General features: G+C 47.0%; 2 protein-coding genes and 1 long non-coding RNA gene across 3 annotated transcripts; all 3 read right to left on the reverse strand.

The window, feature by feature from the left end:
* Window positions 1-789: 789 nt before the first annotated feature.
* LOC120910105 (zinc finger protein OZF-like) lies at window positions 790-5,942 on the reverse strand. The gene is made up of 4 exons (XM_040321975.1): window positions 5,915-5,942; window positions 5,436-5,657; window positions 5,183-5,324; window positions 790-2,078 (listed from the first exon to the last, which is right to left on the reverse strand). Exons 2-4 carry the CDS (start codon window positions 5,583-5,585, stop codon window positions 946-948), a joined length of 1,425 nt encoding a protein of 474 aa, XP_040177909.1. The 5' UTR covers window positions 5,586-5,657; window positions 5,915-5,942; the 3' UTR covers window positions 790-945.
* A 492-nt stretch (window positions 5,943-6,434) lies between these two features.
* On the reverse strand, window positions 6,435-10,060 carry LOC120910228. The gene is made up of 3 exons (XR_005741431.1): window positions 10,019-10,060; window positions 6,820-6,939; window positions 6,435-6,473 (listed from the first exon to the last, which is right to left on the reverse strand). It is a non-coding gene; the product is annotated as an uncharacterized LOC120910228 (long non-coding RNA).
* Window positions 10,061-12,846: 2,786 nt separating this feature from the next.
* On the reverse strand, window positions 12,847-18,450 carry LOC120910002 (oocyte zinc finger protein XlCOF6-like). The gene is made up of 3 exons (XM_040321825.1): window positions 18,418-18,450; window positions 18,184-18,328; window positions 12,847-14,828 (listed from the first exon to the last, which is right to left on the reverse strand). The coding sequence occupies exons 2-3, from the start codon at window positions 18,308-18,310 to the stop codon at window positions 12,877-12,879; spliced, it is 2,079 nt and encodes a 692-aa protein (XP_040177759.1). The 5' UTR covers window positions 18,311-18,328; window positions 18,418-18,450; the 3' UTR covers window positions 12,847-12,876.
* Window positions 18,451-19,606: the final 1,156 nt, after the last annotated feature.

Genomic DNA, 19,606 nt, shown 5'->3' on the forward strand with positions numbered 1-19,606 from the left:
TGTCCGCTCAGCTGTTGGCTAATTGCCAGCTCCCACCTCTCCACAGTGACTCACCTGTTTATAATCCTGCTCGTCAGTCCTGCCTACTTAATGCCACGTACACATGGTCAGACTTTTCACCGGGCAAACATCTGTTGGAATTTCCGACGGAAAAATAGATAACCTGCTCTCTAAGCCCATCGGAAATTCCGACAGAAAAAGTCCAATGGGGCATACAAAAATTATTTAACCAGAATCTAGTGGAACCAATTGCCTTCAGAAGTCACCTAATTAGTCAATAGAGTCCACCTGTGTGTCATTTAATCTCAGTATAAATACAGCTGTCCTGTGAAGCCCTCAGAGGTTTGTTAGAGAACCTTAGTGAACAAACAACATCACGAAGGCCACGGAACACACCAGACAGGTCGGGGATAAAGTTGTGGAGAAGTATAAAGCAGGGTTAGGTTGTAAAAAAATCTCCCAAGCTTTGAACATCTCATGGAGCTCTGTTCAATCCATCATCCAAAAATGGAAAGAGTATGACACAACTGCAAACCTACCAAGACATGGCCGTCCACCTAAACTGACCGGGCCGGGCAAGGAGAGCATTCATCAGAGAAGCAGCCAAGAGGCCCATGGTAACTCTGGAGGAGCTGCAGAGAATCTGTCCACAGGACAACTATTAGTGGTCTCTCCACAAATCTGCCCTTTATGGAAGAGTGACAAGAAGAAAGACATTGGTGAAAGAAAGCTGTAATTGCAGATAAAGGGGGTTCTACAAAGTATTGACTCAGGGGGGCGCCATACAAATACACGCCACACTTTTCACGTATTTATTTGTAGACAATTTGAATATTTTCTAACTGAAACATTCCCCACAGTGAAAACCTAAAAACGATTTTCTTCCACATGACTCCTCTGATGTATAGCGAGCGCCGTCTTCTGGATGAAACATTTCCCGCACTCTTAACAAGAAAGAGTTTTCTCTGCCATGTGACTTTTCTGATGTAGAAGAAGGTAGTCTTTCCGAGAGAAAAATTTCCCACACTCTGAACAAAAAAAAGGACGCTCACCAGTGTGACACCTTTGGTGCCTAAGGTGGTCTGCTTTATGTTTGAAACATCTCCCGCACTCGGAACATGAAAAAGGACGCTCACCAGTGTGACACCTTTGGTGCCTAAGGTGGTCTGCTTTATTTTTGAAACATTTCCCGCACTCTGAACATGAAAAAGGACGCTCATCTTTGTGAATTCTCTGGTGTGTAAGAAGGTCTACTTTCTTAATGAAACATTTACCGCACTCTGAGCATAAAAAGGGCCGCTCACCAGTATGTCTTCGTTGGTGTGTAAGAAGGTCAGCTTTACATATGAAACCCTTCCCGCACTCCGAGCATAAAAATGGACGTTTGCCCACGTGACTCCTCTGGTGTCTAAGGAATGCTCCTTTCCAAGTAAAAAATTTCCCACATTCTAGGCAGGAAAAGAGAGGCTTACCCTTATGGCTTTTCTGATGTATAAGAAGTTCGTCTCTACGTGTGAAACATTTCCCACACTCTGAACATGAAAACGGACGCTCACCCGTGTGATATCTCTGGTGCCTAAGAAGGTCTGCTTTGTGCTTGAAACATTTCCCGCACTGTGAACACGGGAAAGGACGCTCACCCGTGTGACTTTTCTGGTGCCTGAGAAGGGCCGCATTCCATGTGAAACATTTCCCACACTCCGAACATGAAAACGCACGCCCACCCGTGTTTGTTTGTTTTTTTACACCAAGAGACGAGTGTGGTCTAAAACCTTCATTGACTTCCGACCAAAGGATTGTTTTATCGTCTTCGTGTGAAGAAGTGTCTAAATTACTGAAAGATGATCTCGGGGGATGAGATGGATCCAAGGATCTCTCCGCAACGGGAAGTCCTGGATGGATTTCATTGGTAGCAGCATGGAACTTATGAAAATAACCTTCAGGTTTAGAGGGATCCATTGATCTATCCACACAGTAAGGTCTAGGGTGTATTTTGTGAGGATCGGGCTTTGCTTCTGGAGAATTTTCTGCAATGTCTTCTACATTATAATCCAAGGATAAAATCTGGTGTCCACCTACTGGAAAGAAGTATTTTATTACCATTAACAATCAATCATGTTTCTTAGTCAACAGTACTAACTTTGTCATTTATGACGAAACGCATAGGGGCGGAGCTGCATGCTGACGTCATTGCGTTCTACCGTTCCCGGAAGTAAAAGGGTTTGTGTCTTTGCCGGCAAAAACTGTTCTACTTACCGTATATACTCGAGTATAAGCCGAGGTTTTCAGCACAATGCCCCCCTCGGCTTATACTCGAGTCACCTTTTTGCGCCTGATCTCCCGAACTTTGGGGACCCGGTACCAAACTTGCCGGGGAGCACCGATTTTTCAAAGCTGGGCACCCCTTCCATAGACTCCCATGTTAAACGGTCATTTCTCCGGTGAATTTGGTGACCCAGTACCAGCCGGTCGTAGGTCCCCTGGACCCGAAACTTAGCACACATGTAGCCCCTTCTATAGACTCCAATGTTAAACATCAGTCTAGGCATGGGCACAGTGAGGCATGCACATGGACACAGTGAGGCAAAGTGAGGCATGCAGATGGACACCCTAGGCTTATACTCGAGTCAATACGTTTTCCCAGTTTTTTTGTGGTAAAATTAGGTTCCTCGGCTTATATTCGGGTTGGCTTATACTCGAGTATATATGGTATATCCTGACCACGACAACATCTGCCTGGAGTTTGCATGTTCTCCCTGTACCTGCGTGGGTTTCCTCCAGATTAATCCGGTTTCCTCCTACACTCTAAAGACATGCTGGTAGGTTAATCAAAGCCTGTCTAAATTGGCCCCCAGTATATGTATGAATGTGTGTTAGGTTGTAAGCTCCCGAAGGACTGGGACCGATGTGAATGTACAATGTATATGTAAAGCGCTGCGTAAATTGATGGCGCTCTAGAAGTACCATAAATAAATAAAAATACTTAAGGCGTTTTGAAATTTGTAAGTGCTCTGTTAAACTACTATTAAACGTATTTAACCACTTAACCCCCGGACCATATTGCTGGTCAAAGACCAGAGCACTTTTTGCGATTCGGCACTGGGTCGCTTTAACTGACAATTGCGCGGTCGTGCGGCGTGGCTCCCAAACAAAATTGGCATCCTTTTCCCCCCACAAATAGAGCTTTCTTTTGGTGGTATTTGATCACCTCTGCGGTTTTTAGTTTTTGCGCTATAAACAAAAATAGGGCGACAATTTAGAATTTTTTTTTATTTTTTTTTTTACTTTTTGCTGTAATGAATATCCCCCAAAAATATATAAAAAAAACTTTTTTTTTCCTCAGTTTAGGCCGATACGTATTCTTCTACATATTTTTCGTTAAAAAAAATATCACAATAAGCGTTTATTGATTGGTTTGCGCAAAAGTTATAGCGTTTACAAAATAGGGGGTATTTTTATTAATATTTTTTTTTTACTAGTAATGGCGCCGATCAGCCATTTTTTTTTCGGTACTGTGACATTATGGCGGACACATCGGACACTTCTGACACATTTTTGGGACCATTGGCATTTTTATAGCGATCAGTGCTATAAAAATGCATTGGATTACTGTAAAAATGCCACTGGCAGGGAAGGGGTTAACATTAGGGGGCGGGGAAGGGGTTAAGTATGTTCCCTGGGTGTGTTCTAACTGTACGGGGGGGGGGTGGACTCACTAGGGGAAATGACCGAGCAGCCAATCCCTGACAACGTCATCCTGTGACGAAACACGTAGGTGTGCCAGCCTTTCTTTAAGTGCAATATTTTTTAAATAAATATCGCCGTTTATAGCAATATCACACTATGGGGATTTTATTTTTTCTCCCTTCTGAGACACATATGAAGGCAACATCCAGGATCTAGGAACCGGATTCCCCTCAGTCTTGTTGGGAGACTTTAAATATATCCTGTGCCCATACTGACCGATGTAGTGGTCATTAGCTCTGGTAAGCAGACTACAACACTTTATCACTTGGGTGTTTTCTGGTGGATAGATCGCATGGATCTTTTTTGATGTCACATCTTGAATAATATATCAGCGATTCACCTGATTCACATTGGAGATTTCATTTTTTGGACTTCCAATTATTCACTGTTTCTCACTTGCTATGTTTGGACTTTATTAACCATACTCGTTTATATTTTAGCATAGACCCTTGATTGCCTGTGAATTCAGGCCACTTTTTTATATTTTTTTGTGTTTTTTATTTGTACACCTATGTTCATTTATTAGGTTCTCATTATCAATTATCACAATTTTTTGCGCTCCTTTTTTTTAACTTTTTTAAATTGCTAAACGCTTGTTAACCGTGTTACTCGCAATCCGAGGTTCCACTGTATCAGAAAACTGAATACCGTATTTATCGGCGTATACCGCACACTTTTTTCCCCTTAAAATCAGGGGAAAATCGTGGGTGCGCGATATACGCCGATACTTCTGTTCCCGGGCACCACCGAAATAGACCGAGCCGAGCGTATTGCGCACTCGGCTATGCTCGGCCATGCCTGCAGCCACGCAAGAGGAGCCGCAGCCTAGAGTACTGCGCACTCGGCTTGGCCACGCTCGGCCGCAGCCACGCGAGAGGAGCCGAGACAAGCCGAGAGGAGATGAACACACAGGAAATCTGGCTCCTCTCGGCTCGACCGAGGCGCCCAATTCAAAAACGAACACCACTGCAACCCCGGGCAAGGTGTGGATGGACCCCGCGAGGAAGCTGCAGACGGACACCCACAAGGTTGGACGGACCCCGCGCAAGGATGCCGCAGACGGACACCCACAAGTCTGGACGGACCCCGCGCAAGGAAGCTGCAGACGGACACCCACAAGGCTGGACGGACCCCACGCAAGGAAGCCGCAGACGGACACCCACAAGGCTGGACGGACCCCACGCAAGGCCGCAGACGGACGCCGGACAAGGGTGCCGATGGACAAAAATTTACGTTTTTTTTCCCTTAAACTACCTTCCTAAGTTTGGGGTGCGCGTTATACGCCGGCGCGCGGTATACCCCGATAAATACAGTAAATGGTCTCTCCACTTTGTATTATTTTCGATGTTATGACTATCTGCTGATTCTCCATCTTTTTTTTTTTTGTATAGGAAACGAAGAAGCAAACCCTTTCTGCTTAGTTTTTATAACTCACCTGTGCCAATGTCTACAGAAGATTCCTCCTCTTTAACCGTCACCATCATTCTACATCCCTCAGTAGGCCGAGGATCACCTGTCACAGATCCCTCATCTTCTTCCTCTTTAATCTCAGCTTTTATACGTATCAGTTCTTCACCCTAAAAACACCGTAGGATTGAAATAACACCTTGGAAACGTGAGTTATAATAACCCGGGAACACAGATAAGAAAATATTTCTTGAAGGTTTTGGTGGATTCGTTTTACCTACCTGATGATGGTGGGGGATGGTGTGACCTTCCTGGGTGGAATCCCGGGAATACAGAGGACGGGGACATTTCTCTGGTGGCTTCCTGGTATTAGGCGACTCCACCATGATGTCCTTGTAGAGATCCTTGTGTCCTTCTAAAAGCTCCCTCATCACCCCATCGTCATCATCCTCCTGTTTTATCTCTTCTTTAACATCAACTTTAAAATCTCTCAGGTTTCCACCCTGAAAACATAATAAAACTGACATCAATTGTAACAATGCAGATAATGAACCGATCCTATCAGTAGACTGCTGATCCCCGGACTTCTCTTATTTTTCTACTTTAACCTCAACTTTGATGTCTTTCAGTTGTTCACCCTAAACCCCAAATATGATAAAACAGATTTATAAAAGGAAACAAGAGATGAAATAAAAGAATGTTATTTTGAAGTGTAGAATTCTACAACGTATTTGAGTTCTAAATGCTCAGTCCCACTTACCCGATGATGGTGAGGGATGGTGTGATCTTCCTGTGTGGAATCCCGGGAATACAGAGGACGGGAACATCTCTCTGGTGGGTTCCCATTACTGGATCCATCTGTAGGAAACACACACACTGACTGAATACATTGTTTCTATGTGTTTATCAGATGATGGGGGATCTAGGTGGAGCCTCCGTACTGCTCTCTCCTTTACAATAAAGTCTCCTCTTACCCGGTGATGTGAGGGGCGGCTGATTGTCCATCATGACGTCCTTGTAGAGATCCTTGTGTCCTTCTAAATACTCCCACTCCTCCATGGAGAAATAGACAGTGACATCCTGACACCTTATAGGAACCTGACACACACAATGATACAGTCACCATCCAGACACACCCCTTGTCTGTTACTGGATAATGTCCCAGAATTCCCGGCACCGCTCACCTCTCCTGTCAGCAGCTCCATCATCTTCTTGGTGACTTCTAGAATCTTTTGCATGTTGTGTTTCTTGGGTTTTAGGGAGTCACATGGAGGCACTGTGATGGTCATATGATCACCTGACTTCAGAAGAGGAAATCTCTGTATTGCGGAACCAATAGGAATATCAAATTAGAATCCCAGAATCCTCCTCACCTCTCCGGTCAGGTCTGTGTTTTATTAATAGAGATAAGAGTAATGTCATGTGACCTCCCAGAATCCTCCTCACCTCTCCGGTCAGGTCTGTGTTTTATAAATAGAGGTAAGAGTGATGTCATGTGACCTCCCAGAATCCTCCGCTCCCCTCCGGTCAGGTCTGTGTTTTATTAATAGAGATAAGGGTGATGTCATGTGACCTCCCAGAATCCTCCTCTCCCCTCCGGTCAGGTCTGTGTTTTATTAATAGAGATAAGAGTGATGTCATGTGACCTCCCAGAATCTTCCTCACCTCTCCGATCAGCAGGTAGATGATCTCCAAGGCAAAATCCAATATGCTCTCAGTGATTTGACTTTGGTGCTTCTCCATGCTCATGCATGTGGTCATGTGATCTGTACAGGAAGTTCCTCTCTATAAATGGATAATATCGACATGTTAGCTTTTAGCACCAGGTGGATGTGTCATGCGAAGTGTAAGCTCCTCTAGTATTGAGACTGATGGGACTGGCTCAGTGATCTCTGTACAGCGCTGCGGTATATATGTCAGAGGTATATAAATGCATAATAATAATAGTGTGTGACTATGGGGGGGGCAGCATTAGAGCTTAAGCTCCTCTGGTACAAAGACTAATGTGACTGGCTCCGTGTTCTCTGTACAGCATTGTGGTATATATCAGAGGAGCTATATAAATGTATAATAATAATAGTGTGTGCTACTTGGAAGCCAATGTACGCCCGATTTTGCAAAACTTTCTCCAGAAATGTAATACTTGGAAGACCCTGCCTCTGACGCCGGTGGACAGGATACATTTAATAAAGCTGTCCTTCCTCCCCAAGTTCCTCTACGCGTTTAGACATACCCCTGTTAATATCCCTAATTCCTTTTTTACTAAACTGGACCAGGCTATTGGGACGTTCGTGTGGCAGGGGACGGTCCCCAGAGTGGCTAGATCCACGCTCCAGCTCTCACTGATAGCAGGGGGCTTGGCATTACCTAATTTTAAGAAATATTACTGGGCGATGGTCCTGGTCTCCGTGAGGTGGTGGTTCATGCAGGTCCGATCCAACCCCGCGGTGAACCTCGAGGCGGCAATACTGGGCTCATATGCGGAACTCAGCAACCTAGTGTACCGAGGGCCTCGTTCTAACATATACACTACCACCCCTATGAGAACCACCGTTGGAGTGTGGAGACGGTTTTCGGGGTCCCTGGTGAAGCCCCGGACCTGTTCTCCCTATACTTCTCTATGGGGTAACCCAGAGCTGCCCCACTTGAGGACCGTGCCGGACCCGCACGTGTGGGCCAGGTACGGAATAAAAAACCCTCCGGGATGTTATGCCTGGGGGCCGTCCCCTCCCCTTCAATGACCTAAACAATAAATTCTCACTCCCTTCATGGATGTATTTCCGGTTTATGCAGCTTCGACATGCCCAGTTTCCAGAGCCGATCACCTAAGCTCCACACTCGGTTGAACGACTCCTCACAGCCTGCGACATAGACAGAACGCTATCCTCCATATACTTTAGACTCACCTGCGCTGGCAGTAATGGAGCTGACACATGGTCTGGGGCTGTCCCCAGATACAGACGTTCTGGCGGGAAGTGGTCGCTGACATTAGATTAATCAGTGGGATGCCCATCAAGCTTGATCCCTTGATCCTTCTTTTGGGTGTAACTGATAATTTACCTACCAACACACATACCAAACTCTTTATCTTTTACTGCGCATATTACACTAGGAAAACTATACTGCTTAACTAGAAAGCACCTGAGCCAACCCAGATTTCTGCATGGAAAAAGCTGGTGAATGCCACACTCCCACTATACAAGCTGACATACATGGGTTGCAATTGTCCTAAAAAGTTTCAGAAAATATGGGTCGAGGCCAGACACCTCATGGTGTAGATTGAAGATTGAGGTCATGGCACCAGCTCCCCTCCCACCTCCTTCCCTTTTCGATTCCTTCCCCTTTCTCTCCCCCCCGCCAGGTCTCTGTTGACTGCACTACAATGAAACCCCCCCTCCAAGATGAGTGGGTGAATAGGTAGTCCTGGTAACTATGTGCATGCACTCTATCTAGATTCAATGATTCTGTTCAAAGATTTGAAAATGTCTGATGATATACCTTCTGGTTATGCGATGACCTAGTTGTTTTTTTTGTTAGATGACTCACGTTATTCTCATGTACTGTCTACAGTAGGGATGCGCTCCGGCGTGTTCGCACAGTACACGTGCAGAGCCCGCCAGGAAGTCTGCACGGCGCTGCGCTAATCACAGGCAGTGAGACATTTCATGATCACTGCAGCCGAGCATCGGGACAATGTCTCCCTGCCTGTGATTAGCGCAGCACGGTGCCGACTTCCTGGCTGGCTCTGGACATGTACTGTGCGAACACGCCGGAGCTCATCCTTAGTCTACAGCAGGAGTGCCCAACCTTTTAAAGAGCGAGGGCCGCTTAAGCAACTTGGTAACTAATCGGGGGCCACAATGAGTGGAGCGGGCGGATGACAGGTCACGGCTACTCTATAGGCCCTCCGATCCACCCAGATGAAAGGGGACGGACTCCCTTCTGTTTTTCGGATCGCAGGTAGGTGGGCGTAAACCTGCCGCTCTATAGAGGTGAATTGAGGGCCACATTTGGTCGGGCTGATTGTGTGAAAAGGGCCCAAGACTGCTTTCTCACTGATGTGCTGCAGTTTACCCACACCGAGGGTGCAGCGTAGTGCACCTGTGTCTATCCTGCGGGTTAGCTGAACTGTGCCATAGACTCTGCAGGTGCAAAAGCCGGCGCTGTAGAGGAAGCATCGGCTTATGGGGTTCTGCACCACAGCCGCTTTCTTCCTCTACCACCAGCTTAATTCACAACACTGATGCTGTGGTATGGTGGGTCAGCAACCTGCGATCTGGGCTTACATACCCACTATTCCAGAGTAGGAGGTCGCGGGCCACATCAGAGGGCTCCGCGGGCCACTGGTTGGCCACCCCTGGTCTACAGTAAGGATGAGCACTGGCGTGTTCGCAGAGCCTGCCAGGAAGTGTGCATGGCGCTGCGCTAATAACAGCCAGGGAGACATTTCCCGATCTCTGCAGCCGAGCATCGGGAAAATGTCTCCCTGGCTGTGATTAGCGCAGCGCCGTGCCGACTTCCTGGCGGGCTCTGCACGTGTTCTATGCGAACACCCCAGAGCTCATCCTTAGTCTACAGCTATTCACATGTGCACTGATGTTTTTTCTCCAATAAAGATTCCTTCTGTTAAATAATAGTGTGTGCCTGTGGGGGAGGGGACATTAAAGTGTAAGCTCCTCTGGTACAGAGACTGATGTGACTGGCTCAGTGATCTCTGAGCAGCACTGGCATGTCAGATAAATAATTATACTATATATGTGTGTATCATCATCTGCTGGAGATAAAAGACATCACAGTGACTATGGAGGAAGAGGACAGACATGACGGGGTTACTGGGTGTAAATACAAAATAATATCTTATTACCTCCTCTGCTGCCAGGTCTAGCAATGTCTCCTCTCTACTTCCTCCCGACTCACCTCTCACCCGGAACTTCCTGTTTGTACACCTAATCACTTCCTGTCTGTAGCATACATCACTTCCTGTCTGTTCATTGCGGTCTGAGGTCACCACCTACTGGAGAAACAAGGAAGTGCAGTCTTCGTCCCAACGTATACAAACGGTCTTTTGAGGTTTGCGCTGTAAGTCGTTATAACGCTGAGGTTCGCCATCGCACATGAAATGAATTGAACTCTTTACCTTAGTTGCTGCCATAGTGCTAAAAACAAACGGGAACCTTTTTCACAGACGTACAGTTTCTATTTTCATATACAGATATAGCACTACCCCCGTAGGAGCTGCTGGTTAGTTTTGGGTCTGCATGTTACCTCAGCATTCATCGTCTAGGGGAAGAAAGTCTAGAAGAATTTCTATGTCCACACAAGATGTATAACCTCTAACTGCCAGGTTGTATTATTTTGCTGAAAAACTTGTGAAGAAGGGGAAGGGAAGGTTCAGGTACACGGTACAGTAGGCTGGCCAGACATCCCCGGTTTTGTCCCTGCATTGGCGGCGCCACTTCTGCCGCAGTAGCCATGGCAATATTTTCTATTTTTGGCTGCTCAGTCTCAAGCGGTGATCGCTTCCGCTTTCCCTGGCATTTTAGCTCCGATTGACCATCCGGGAGTCTGGCTTTATTGCCTCTGTTGCCCATCCCTTCAGCCCCTTCTGGAAAGTTGTATGAGGGGAGGCCTGTAATGTACATGGTGGTCTGGGGGGAGGCCTGTAATGTACATGGTGGTCTGAGAGGAGGCCTGTAATGTACACAGTGATCTGAGGGGAGGCCTGTAATGTACATGGTGGTCTGAGGGGAGGCCTGTAATTTACACGATGGTCTAAGGGGAGGCCTGTAATGTACATGGTGGTCTGAGGGGGGGCCTGTACATGGAGGCCTCCCCTGTAATGTACACAGTGGTCTGAGAGGAGGCCTGTAATGTACACAGTGGTCTGTGGGGAGGCCTGTAATGTACACAGTGGTCTGAGGGGAGGCCTGTAATGTACACAGTGGTCTGAGGGGAGGCCTGTAATGTACACAGTGGTCTGAGGGGAGGCCTGTAATGTACACAGTGGTCTGAGAGGAGGCCTGTAATGTACATGGTGGTCTGAGGGGAGGCCTGTAATGTACACAGTGGTCTGAGAGGAGGCCTGTAATGTACATGGTGGTCTGAGGGGAGGCCTGTAATGTACACGGTGGTCTGAGGGGAGGCCTGTAATGTACACGGTGGTCTGAGGGGAGGCCTGTAATGTACACGGTGGTCTGAGGGGAGGCCTGTAATTTACACAGTGGTCTGAGGGGAGGCCTGTAATTTACACAGTGGTCTGAGGGGAGGCCTGCCCGCAGGCATGAAAACTCCACCAGCATTTTATGTTGCTTTTGTTCCTTTAACATTTGTAGTTTTATAACAGTTAGCTATTCATGTTTGATTATTTATGTTCAAAGGTACCCTACGTGTCGTTGCAATCCTTTACGGCTCTGATTTGGTAATTTATATTGTTATTGTTAAACCACAATTCTTTGATAAGAATTAAATCAAAAATATGCATTGAAACTTTTTTTTTTTATCTCATGGACAATTTCCCGCTGATGATGATCCCTCAGCCTTGTATTATTTTTAGGCCTTTTTTGCTTTTATATGCATTTTTACGTTGAAATTTTTACGTTGAAATTAAGCCACCTAGGACTTTTGTTTGCTCTTTAAACTTTATTATCCAATGGGATGCACTGGCTAATGCCGGTGTCCCGCGATCGGGTCACAGAGAGGAAGAACGGGGAGAGGTAAGTGTAAACAAACCTCTCCCTGTGCTTCCTAGTGAGCCTGTCACTGATCGTCTGTTCCCTGTCATAGGGAACGACGATCAGTGACGTCACACGCCCAGCCACGCCCCCCCCCCCCACAGAATCACTCCCCAGGACACACTTAACCCCTACAGCGCCCCCTCCTGGTTAACCCCTTCACCGCCAGTGTCATTTTTACAGTAAACAGCGCATTTGTATAGTACTGTTCACTGTAAAAATGACAGTGTTCCCAAAATAGTGTCAAAAAAGTGTCCGATGTGTTCGCCATAATGTCGCAGTCACGATAAAAATCACTGATCGCCGCCATTACTAGAAAAAAAAAAGAAAAATGCCATAAAACTATCCCCTATTTTGTAAACGCTATAAATTTTGCACAAACCAATCGTTAAACGCTTATTGCGTTTTTTTTTTGTTACCAAAAATAGGTAGAAGAATATGTATCGGCCTAAACTGAGGGAAAAAAAAACGTTTTTTTTTATATATTTTTGGGGGATATTTATTATAGCAAAAAAATTAAAAAATAATGTTTTTTTCTCAAAATTGTCGCTCTATTTTTGTTTATAGCGCAAAAAATAAAAACCGCAGAGGTGATCAAATACCACCGAAAGAAAGCTCTATTTGTGGGGGAAAAAAAAAAGACGTAAATTTTGTTTGGGTGCCACGTCGCACGACCGCGCAATTGTCAGTTAAAGCGACGCAGTGCCGAATCGCAAAAAGTGGCCCGGTCCTTTAGCTGCATAATGGTACGGGGCTTAAGTGGTTAGATATGCTCTTAAAGCGAACCCATTTCTCCTCTGTGTTCTTTGTTCCTTAGATTTTATCCCAATTTGTATATTCTGGTCCTGCCCTGGGGGAAAGGTTTCCCATCATTCCCTGGTGGTAGAGGATCACTGGGACAGGTAATGTGCAGAAATTCAACCACAGGCTGCAAAAAAAAATGAAAAATGCTAAATCCACATGATTATGCACCGTACATCTTTTATTGGCATCAGCAGACATGGGTTTTCTGATGTGTAATTAGACTGGATTTCAGTGCAAAACATTTCCCGCACTCCGGACAGGAAGAAGGGCGCTCGCCAGTGTGACTTTTCTGGTGTGAACAAAGGTGTCCTTTCTGAGTGAAACATTTCCCACAGTCCAAGCATGAAAAAGGACGTTCTCCCGTGTGACTTCTCTGGTGTATACGCAGCGCCCTCTTCCAAGTGAAACATTTCCCGCACTCCGGACAGGGAAAAGGTCGCTCGCCAGTGTGGGTTTTCTGGTGCATGTAAAGGTTTCCTTTCTGAGAGAAACTTTTCCCGCATTCTAAACATGAAAAAGGACGCTCGCCCGTGTGAATCCTCTGGTGTGTACGGAGCGATCGCTTCCAAGTGAAACATTTCCCGCACTCTAGACAGGCAAAAGTGCGCTCGCCCGTGTGAATTCTCTGATGAGCAAGAAGGTCGTCTTTCCGGCTGAATCTTTTCTTGCACTCCGAACACGAAAAAGGACGCTCGCCGGTGTGGCACCTCTGGTGCCTAAGAAGGTCTGCTTTGTGTTTAAAACATTTCCCGCACTCTGAACATGAAAAAGGGCGCTCGCTAGTGTGACATTTGTAGTGCCGAAGAAGATCTGCTTTTTGTTTGAAGCCTTTCCCGCACTGTGAACATGAAAAAGGACGCTCATCCTTGTGACTTTTCTGGTGAGCAAGGAGGTCTTCCTTCGTGATAAAACATTTCTCGCACTCTGAGCATACAAAAGTACCCTCACGGGTAGGTCTTCTTTGATGGGTAGGAAGGTCTGCTTTCTGTATGACACCTTTCCCACACTCCGAAGATAAAGAACGCTCACCTTTGTGACTCATCTGGTGTCTAAAGAGTCCTGCCCTGCAAGTGAAACTTTTTCCGCACTCTGGACACTGAAAAGGACGCTCGCCCGTGTGACTTCTCTGATGTATACGGAGTGCCGTCTTCCGAGTGAAACATTTCCCGCACTCTAGACAGCTAAAAGGACTCCTACCTGTGTGAGTTTTTTGATGTAGAAGAAGGTCGGCCTTCTGAGTGAAACATTTCCCGCACTCTAGACAGGAAAAAGAGCTCCCACCGGTGTGAGTTTTCTGATGTAAAAGAAGGTAGTTTTTCCGAGTGAAACACTTCCCGCACTCTAGACAGGAGAAAGAGCTCCCAGCCGTGTGAGTTTTCTGATGAAGAAGAAGGTCGTCTTCCTGAGTAAAACATTTCCCACACTCCGTACATGAAAAAGGACTACCATCAGTGTGACATCTCTGGTGAACGAGGAGGTCTGCTTTGTGTTTGAAACATTTAGCGCACTGCAAACATAAAAAAGGGCACCCGTCCGTGTGAGTTTTCTGATGTAGAAAGAGGTGGTCTTCCTGGTTGAAACCTTTCCCACACTCTGTACATGAAAAAGGACGCTCGCTGGTGTGACATCTCAGGTGCCTGAGAAGGTCTCCTTTGTGTTTGAAACATTTCGCACACTGCGAACATAAAAAAGGGCGCTCGCCCGTGTGACTTCTGTGGTGCCTAAGAAGGTCTGCTTTCCATGGGAAACGTTTCCCGCACTCTGAACATGGAAATGGACGCTTAGTGTTTTTTCTTTTGCCTACAGCAGAAGACGATTTTGATTCCGAACCTTCGGTGACTTCAGAACACAGGCTTGTTTTTCCGTCTTTGTGTGAAGTAGTATCGAAATCTCTGGAAGGCGATCTCTGAAGGTTAGATGGATCCAAGGATCTCTCCGCAATGGTAGGATGGACTTTATTGGGAAGAGAATCTTCAGGTTTAGAGGAATCCATTGATCGATCCACATAGTAAGGCCTGTGATGGAATTCTTGAGTATCGGGCTTTGCTTCTGGAGAAATATCTGCAATGGCGTTGTCTTCTCCATTATAGTCCAAAGAGAACATTTGAGGTCCCTCTGGGGGAGTCACATTGTGTCCACCTGATGGAAAGAAGTATTTTATTGACCTAAAAAATAGTGTTGTAAAACCATACCAACAGTATAAAACAGAAGTTCGTAAAAGCATACAAAATCAACCGAGGAGAGTAATGGAGAGGAGGAGAGTAATAGAGGAGAGAGGATAGAAGTAATAGAGGAAAGAGGATAGAAGTAATAGAGGAGAGAGGATGGAAGGAAAGTAATAAAGAGGAGAGAGGATGAGAGTAATGGAGAGGAGAGAGGATGGAAGGAGAGCAATGGAGAGCAGAGAGGATGGGAGGAGAGTAATGGAGAGCAGAGAGGATGGGAGGAGAGTAATGGAGAGCAGAGAGGATGGGAGGAGAGTAATGGAGATCAGAGAGGATGGGAGGAGAGTAATGGAGAGGAGAGAGGATGGAAGGAGAGTAATGGAGAGGAGAGAGGATGGGAGGAGAGTAATGAAGAGGAGAGAGGATGGGAGGAGAGTAATGAAGAGGAGAGAGGATGGGAGGAGAGTAATGAAGAGGAGAGAGGATGGGAGGAGAGTAATGGAGATCAGAAAGGATGGAAGGAGAGTAATGGAGAGGAGAGAGGATGGAAGGAGAGAGGAGGAGAGCAGAGAGGATGGGAGGAGAGTAATGGAGAGGAGAGAGGATGGGAGGAGAGTAATGGAGAGCAGAGAGGATGGGAGGAGAGTAATGGAGAGGAGAGAGGATGGAAGGAGAGAGGAGGAGAGCAGAGAGGATGGAAGGAGAGTAATGGAGAGCAGAGAGGATGGGAGGAGAGTAATGGAGAGCAGAGAGGATGGGAGGAGAGTAATGGAGAGGAGAGAGGATGGAAGGAGAGTAATGGAGAGGAGAGAGGATGGAAGGAGAGAGGAGGAGAGCAGAGAGGATGGGAGGAGAGTAATGGAGAGGAGAGAGGATGGGAGGAGAGTAATGGAGAGGAGAGGGGTGGAAGGAGAGTAATGGAGAGGAGAGGGGTGGAAGGAGAGTAATGGAGAGGAGAGAGGATGGGAGGAGAGTAATGGAGAGGAGAGAGGATGGGAGGAGAGTAATGGAGAGGAGAGAGGATGGGAGGAGAGTAATGGAGAAGAGAGAGGATGGGAGGAGAGTAATGGAGAAGAGAGAGGATGGGAGGAGAGTAATGGAGATCAGAGAGGATGGGAGGAGAGTAATGGAGAGGAGAGAGGGTGGAAGGAGAGTAATGGAGATCAGAGAGGATGGGAGGAGAGTAATGGATAGGAGAGGGGGTGGAAGGAGAGTAATGGAGATCAGAGAGGATGGGAGGAGAGTAATGGAGAGGAGAGGGGGTGGAAGGAGAGTAATGGAGATCAGAGAGGATGGGAGGAGAGTAATGGAGAGCAGAGAGGATGGGAGGAGAGTAATGGAGAGCAGAGAGGATGGGAGGAGAGTAATGGAGAGGAGAGAGGGTGGAAGGAGAGTAATGGAGAGGAGAGAGGGTGGAAGGAGAGTAATGGAGATCAGAGAGGATGGGAGGAGAGTAATGGATAGGAGAGGGGGTGGAAGGAGAGTAATGGAGATCAGAGAGGATGGGAGGAGAGTAATGGAGAGGAGAGGGGGTGGAAGGAGAGTAATGGAGATCAGAGAGGATGGGAGGAGAGTAATGGATAGGAGAGAGGATGGGAGGAGAGTAATGGAGAGGAGAGGGGTGGAATGAGAGTAATGGAGAGGAGAGAGGATGGGAGGAGAGTAATGGAGAGCAGAGAGGATGGAAGTAGAGTAATGGAGAGGAGATGGGTGGAAGGAGAGTAATGGAGAGGAGAGAGGATGGGAGGAGAGTAATGGAGAAGAGAGAGGATGGGAGGAGAGTAATGGAGAAGAGAGAGGATGGGAGGAGAGTAATGGAGAAGAGAGAGGATGGGAGGAGAGTAATGGAGAAGAGAGAGGATGGGAGGAGAGTAATGGAGATCAGAGAGGATGGGAGGAGAGTAATGGAGAGGAGAGAGGATGGGAGGAGAGTAATGGATAGGAGAGGGGGTGGAAGGAGAGTAATGGAGATCAGAGAGGATAGGAGGAGAGTAATGGAGAGGAGAGGGGGTGGAAGGAGAGTAATGGAGATCAGAGAGGATAGGAGGAGAGTAATGGATAGGAGAGAGGATGGGAGGAGAGTAATGGATAGGAGAGAGGATGGGAGGAGAGTAATGGATAGGAGAGGGGGTGGAAGGAGAGTAATGGATAGGAGAGAGGATGGGAGGAGAGTAATGGATAGGAGAGGGGGTGGAAGGAGAGTAATGGAGAGCAGAGAGGATGGGAGGAGAGTAATGGAGAGGAGAGGGGGTGGAAGGAGAGTAATGGAGATCAGAGAGGATAGGAGGAGAGTAATGGATAGGAGAGAGGATGGGAGGAGAGTAATGGATAGGAGAGGGGGTGGAAGGAGAGTAATGGATAGGAGAGAGGATGGGAGGAGAGTAATGGATAGGAGAGGGGGTGGAAGGAGAGTAATGGAGAGCAGAGAGGATGGGAGGAGAGTAATGGAGAGGAGAGGGGGTGGAAGGAGAGTAATGGAGATCAGAGAGGATGGGAGGAGAGTAATGGATAGGAGAGGGGGTGGAAGGAGAGTAATGGAGATCAGAGAGGATGGGAGGAGAGGAGAGGGGGTGGAAGGAGAGTAATGGAGATCAGAGAGGATAGGAGGAGAGTAATGGATAGGAGAGGGGGTGGAAGGAGAGTAATGGATAGGAGAGGGGGTGGAAGGAGAGTAATGGAGAGCAGAGAGGATGGGAGGAGAGTAATGGAGAGGAGAGGGGGTGGAAGGAGAGTAATGGAGATCAGAGAGGATGGGAGGAGAGTAATGGATAGGAGAGAGGATGGGAGGAGAGTAATGGAGATCAGAGAGGATGGAAGGAGAGTAATGGATAGGAGAGGGGGTGGAAGGAGAGTAATGGAGATCAGAGAGGATGGGAGGAGAGTAAAGGGGGATGGCACAAAGAAAACACGAGGGGAAGAGAGACAGAACACAAAGTATAAATGGTCTCTCCACTTTGATGGTCTATGACAGGGGTCTTCAAACTGTGGCCTTGGAACAGGATGTGGCCCTTTGCTTGCCTTTATCTGGCCCTTGGGGCAACTATTCCTCCCACTAATACAAGCCATTACTCTGCCAACCGACACCAAAATCGGGCACCATTTCTTTCACTGACACCAACAATGGGGCACTATTCCTCTCAATGATGGGGCCTTATTCCTCCTACTGACACCAATGATGGGGCACTATTCCTCCCATGGACACCAATGATGGGGCACTATTCCTCTCAATGATGGGACCTTATTCCTCCTACTGACACCAATGATGGGGCACTATTCCTCCCATGGACACCAATGATGGGGTACTATTTTTTTCCTTTTTTTTTTTTTACCTGTGCCGATGTCTAGAGAAGATTCCTCCTCTTTAATTGCTACCATTATTATAAAGTCTTCTGTAGACTGGCGATCACCTCTTACAGATCCCTCATCTTCTTCTTCCTCTTTAATCTCAACTTTCATATTAATCAGTTCTTCACCCTAAACACACCATAGGATACTTAGAAAACAAGTGGCAGTAACCTAAGAATATACTTCAGAAAACATTTTAGTCCCTCAGTCCCACCTACCTGATGATGGTGGGGGATGGTGTGATCTTCCTGTGTGGAATCCCGGGAATACAGAGGACGGGGACATCTCTCTGGTGGGTTCCCATTACTGGATCCATCTGTAGGAAACACACACACTGACTGAATACATTGTTTCTATGTGTTTATCAGATGATGGGGGATCTAGGTGGAGCCTCCGTACTGCTCTCTCCTTTACAATAATGTGCACCACCCTACAGTTTGGGCCCCACTGTTAGCTGGGAATACAGAGGACGAGGACATCTCTCTGGTGGGTTCCCATTACTGGATCCATCTGTAGGAAACACACACACTGACTGAATACATTGTTTCTATGGCCCAGATTCACAAAGGACTTACGACGGCGTATCTCCAGATACGCCATCGCAAGTCTGAATGTGAGGCGTCGTATCTCGGCGCCTGATTCAAAGAATCAGATACGCCAGAATTTGTCTAAGATACGACTGACGTAAGTCTCTTACGCCGTCGTATCTTAGGTGCATATTTACGCTGGCCGCTAGGTGGCGCTTCCTGTTGATTTCCGCGTTGAATATGCAAATGAGCTAGATACGCCGATTCACGAACGTACTTGCGCTGTTTACGTAAGGCGTCCGACCGGCGTAACTTTACCCCTCATAAAGCAGGGGTAAGTCATGTTAGGTATGGACGTCGGAACAGCGTCGTATTTTACGTCGTTTGCGTAAGTCGTCCGTGAATGGGGATGGGCGTAGGTTACGTTCACGTCGACTAAACATTGAGCCGGCGTAAGTTAGGGAGAAAATTTGACGTGATACTGAGCATGCGCACGCATGCGCCGTTCGTTAAGTGTGTCATTTACGTGGGGTCACGATTCATTACCATACAACACGCCCCCTACCAGCCTACTTTAAATTAGGCGGGCTTACGCCGGCCCATATACGCTCCGCCGCCGTAAGTTCGGGCGCAAGTTCTTTCTGAATACAGTACTCGCCTCTCAAAGTTACGGCGGCGTAGCGTATATGAGATACGCTACGCCCGCATATAGTTACGCCATTCTATCTGAATCCGGGCCTATGTGTTTATCAGATGGGGGATCTAGGTGGAGCCTCCGTACTGCTCTCTCCTTTACAATAATGTGCACCACCCTACAGTTGGGCCCCACTGTTAGCTGGGAATACAGAGGACAGGGACATCTCTCTGGTGGGTTCCCATT

Source organism: Rana temporaria, chromosome 8 (genome assembly GCF_905171775.1).
Source record: "Rana temporaria chromosome 8, aRanTem1.1, whole genome shotgun sequence".
Lineage (NCBI taxonomy): Eukaryota > Metazoa > Chordata > Amphibia > Anura > Ranidae > Rana > Rana temporaria.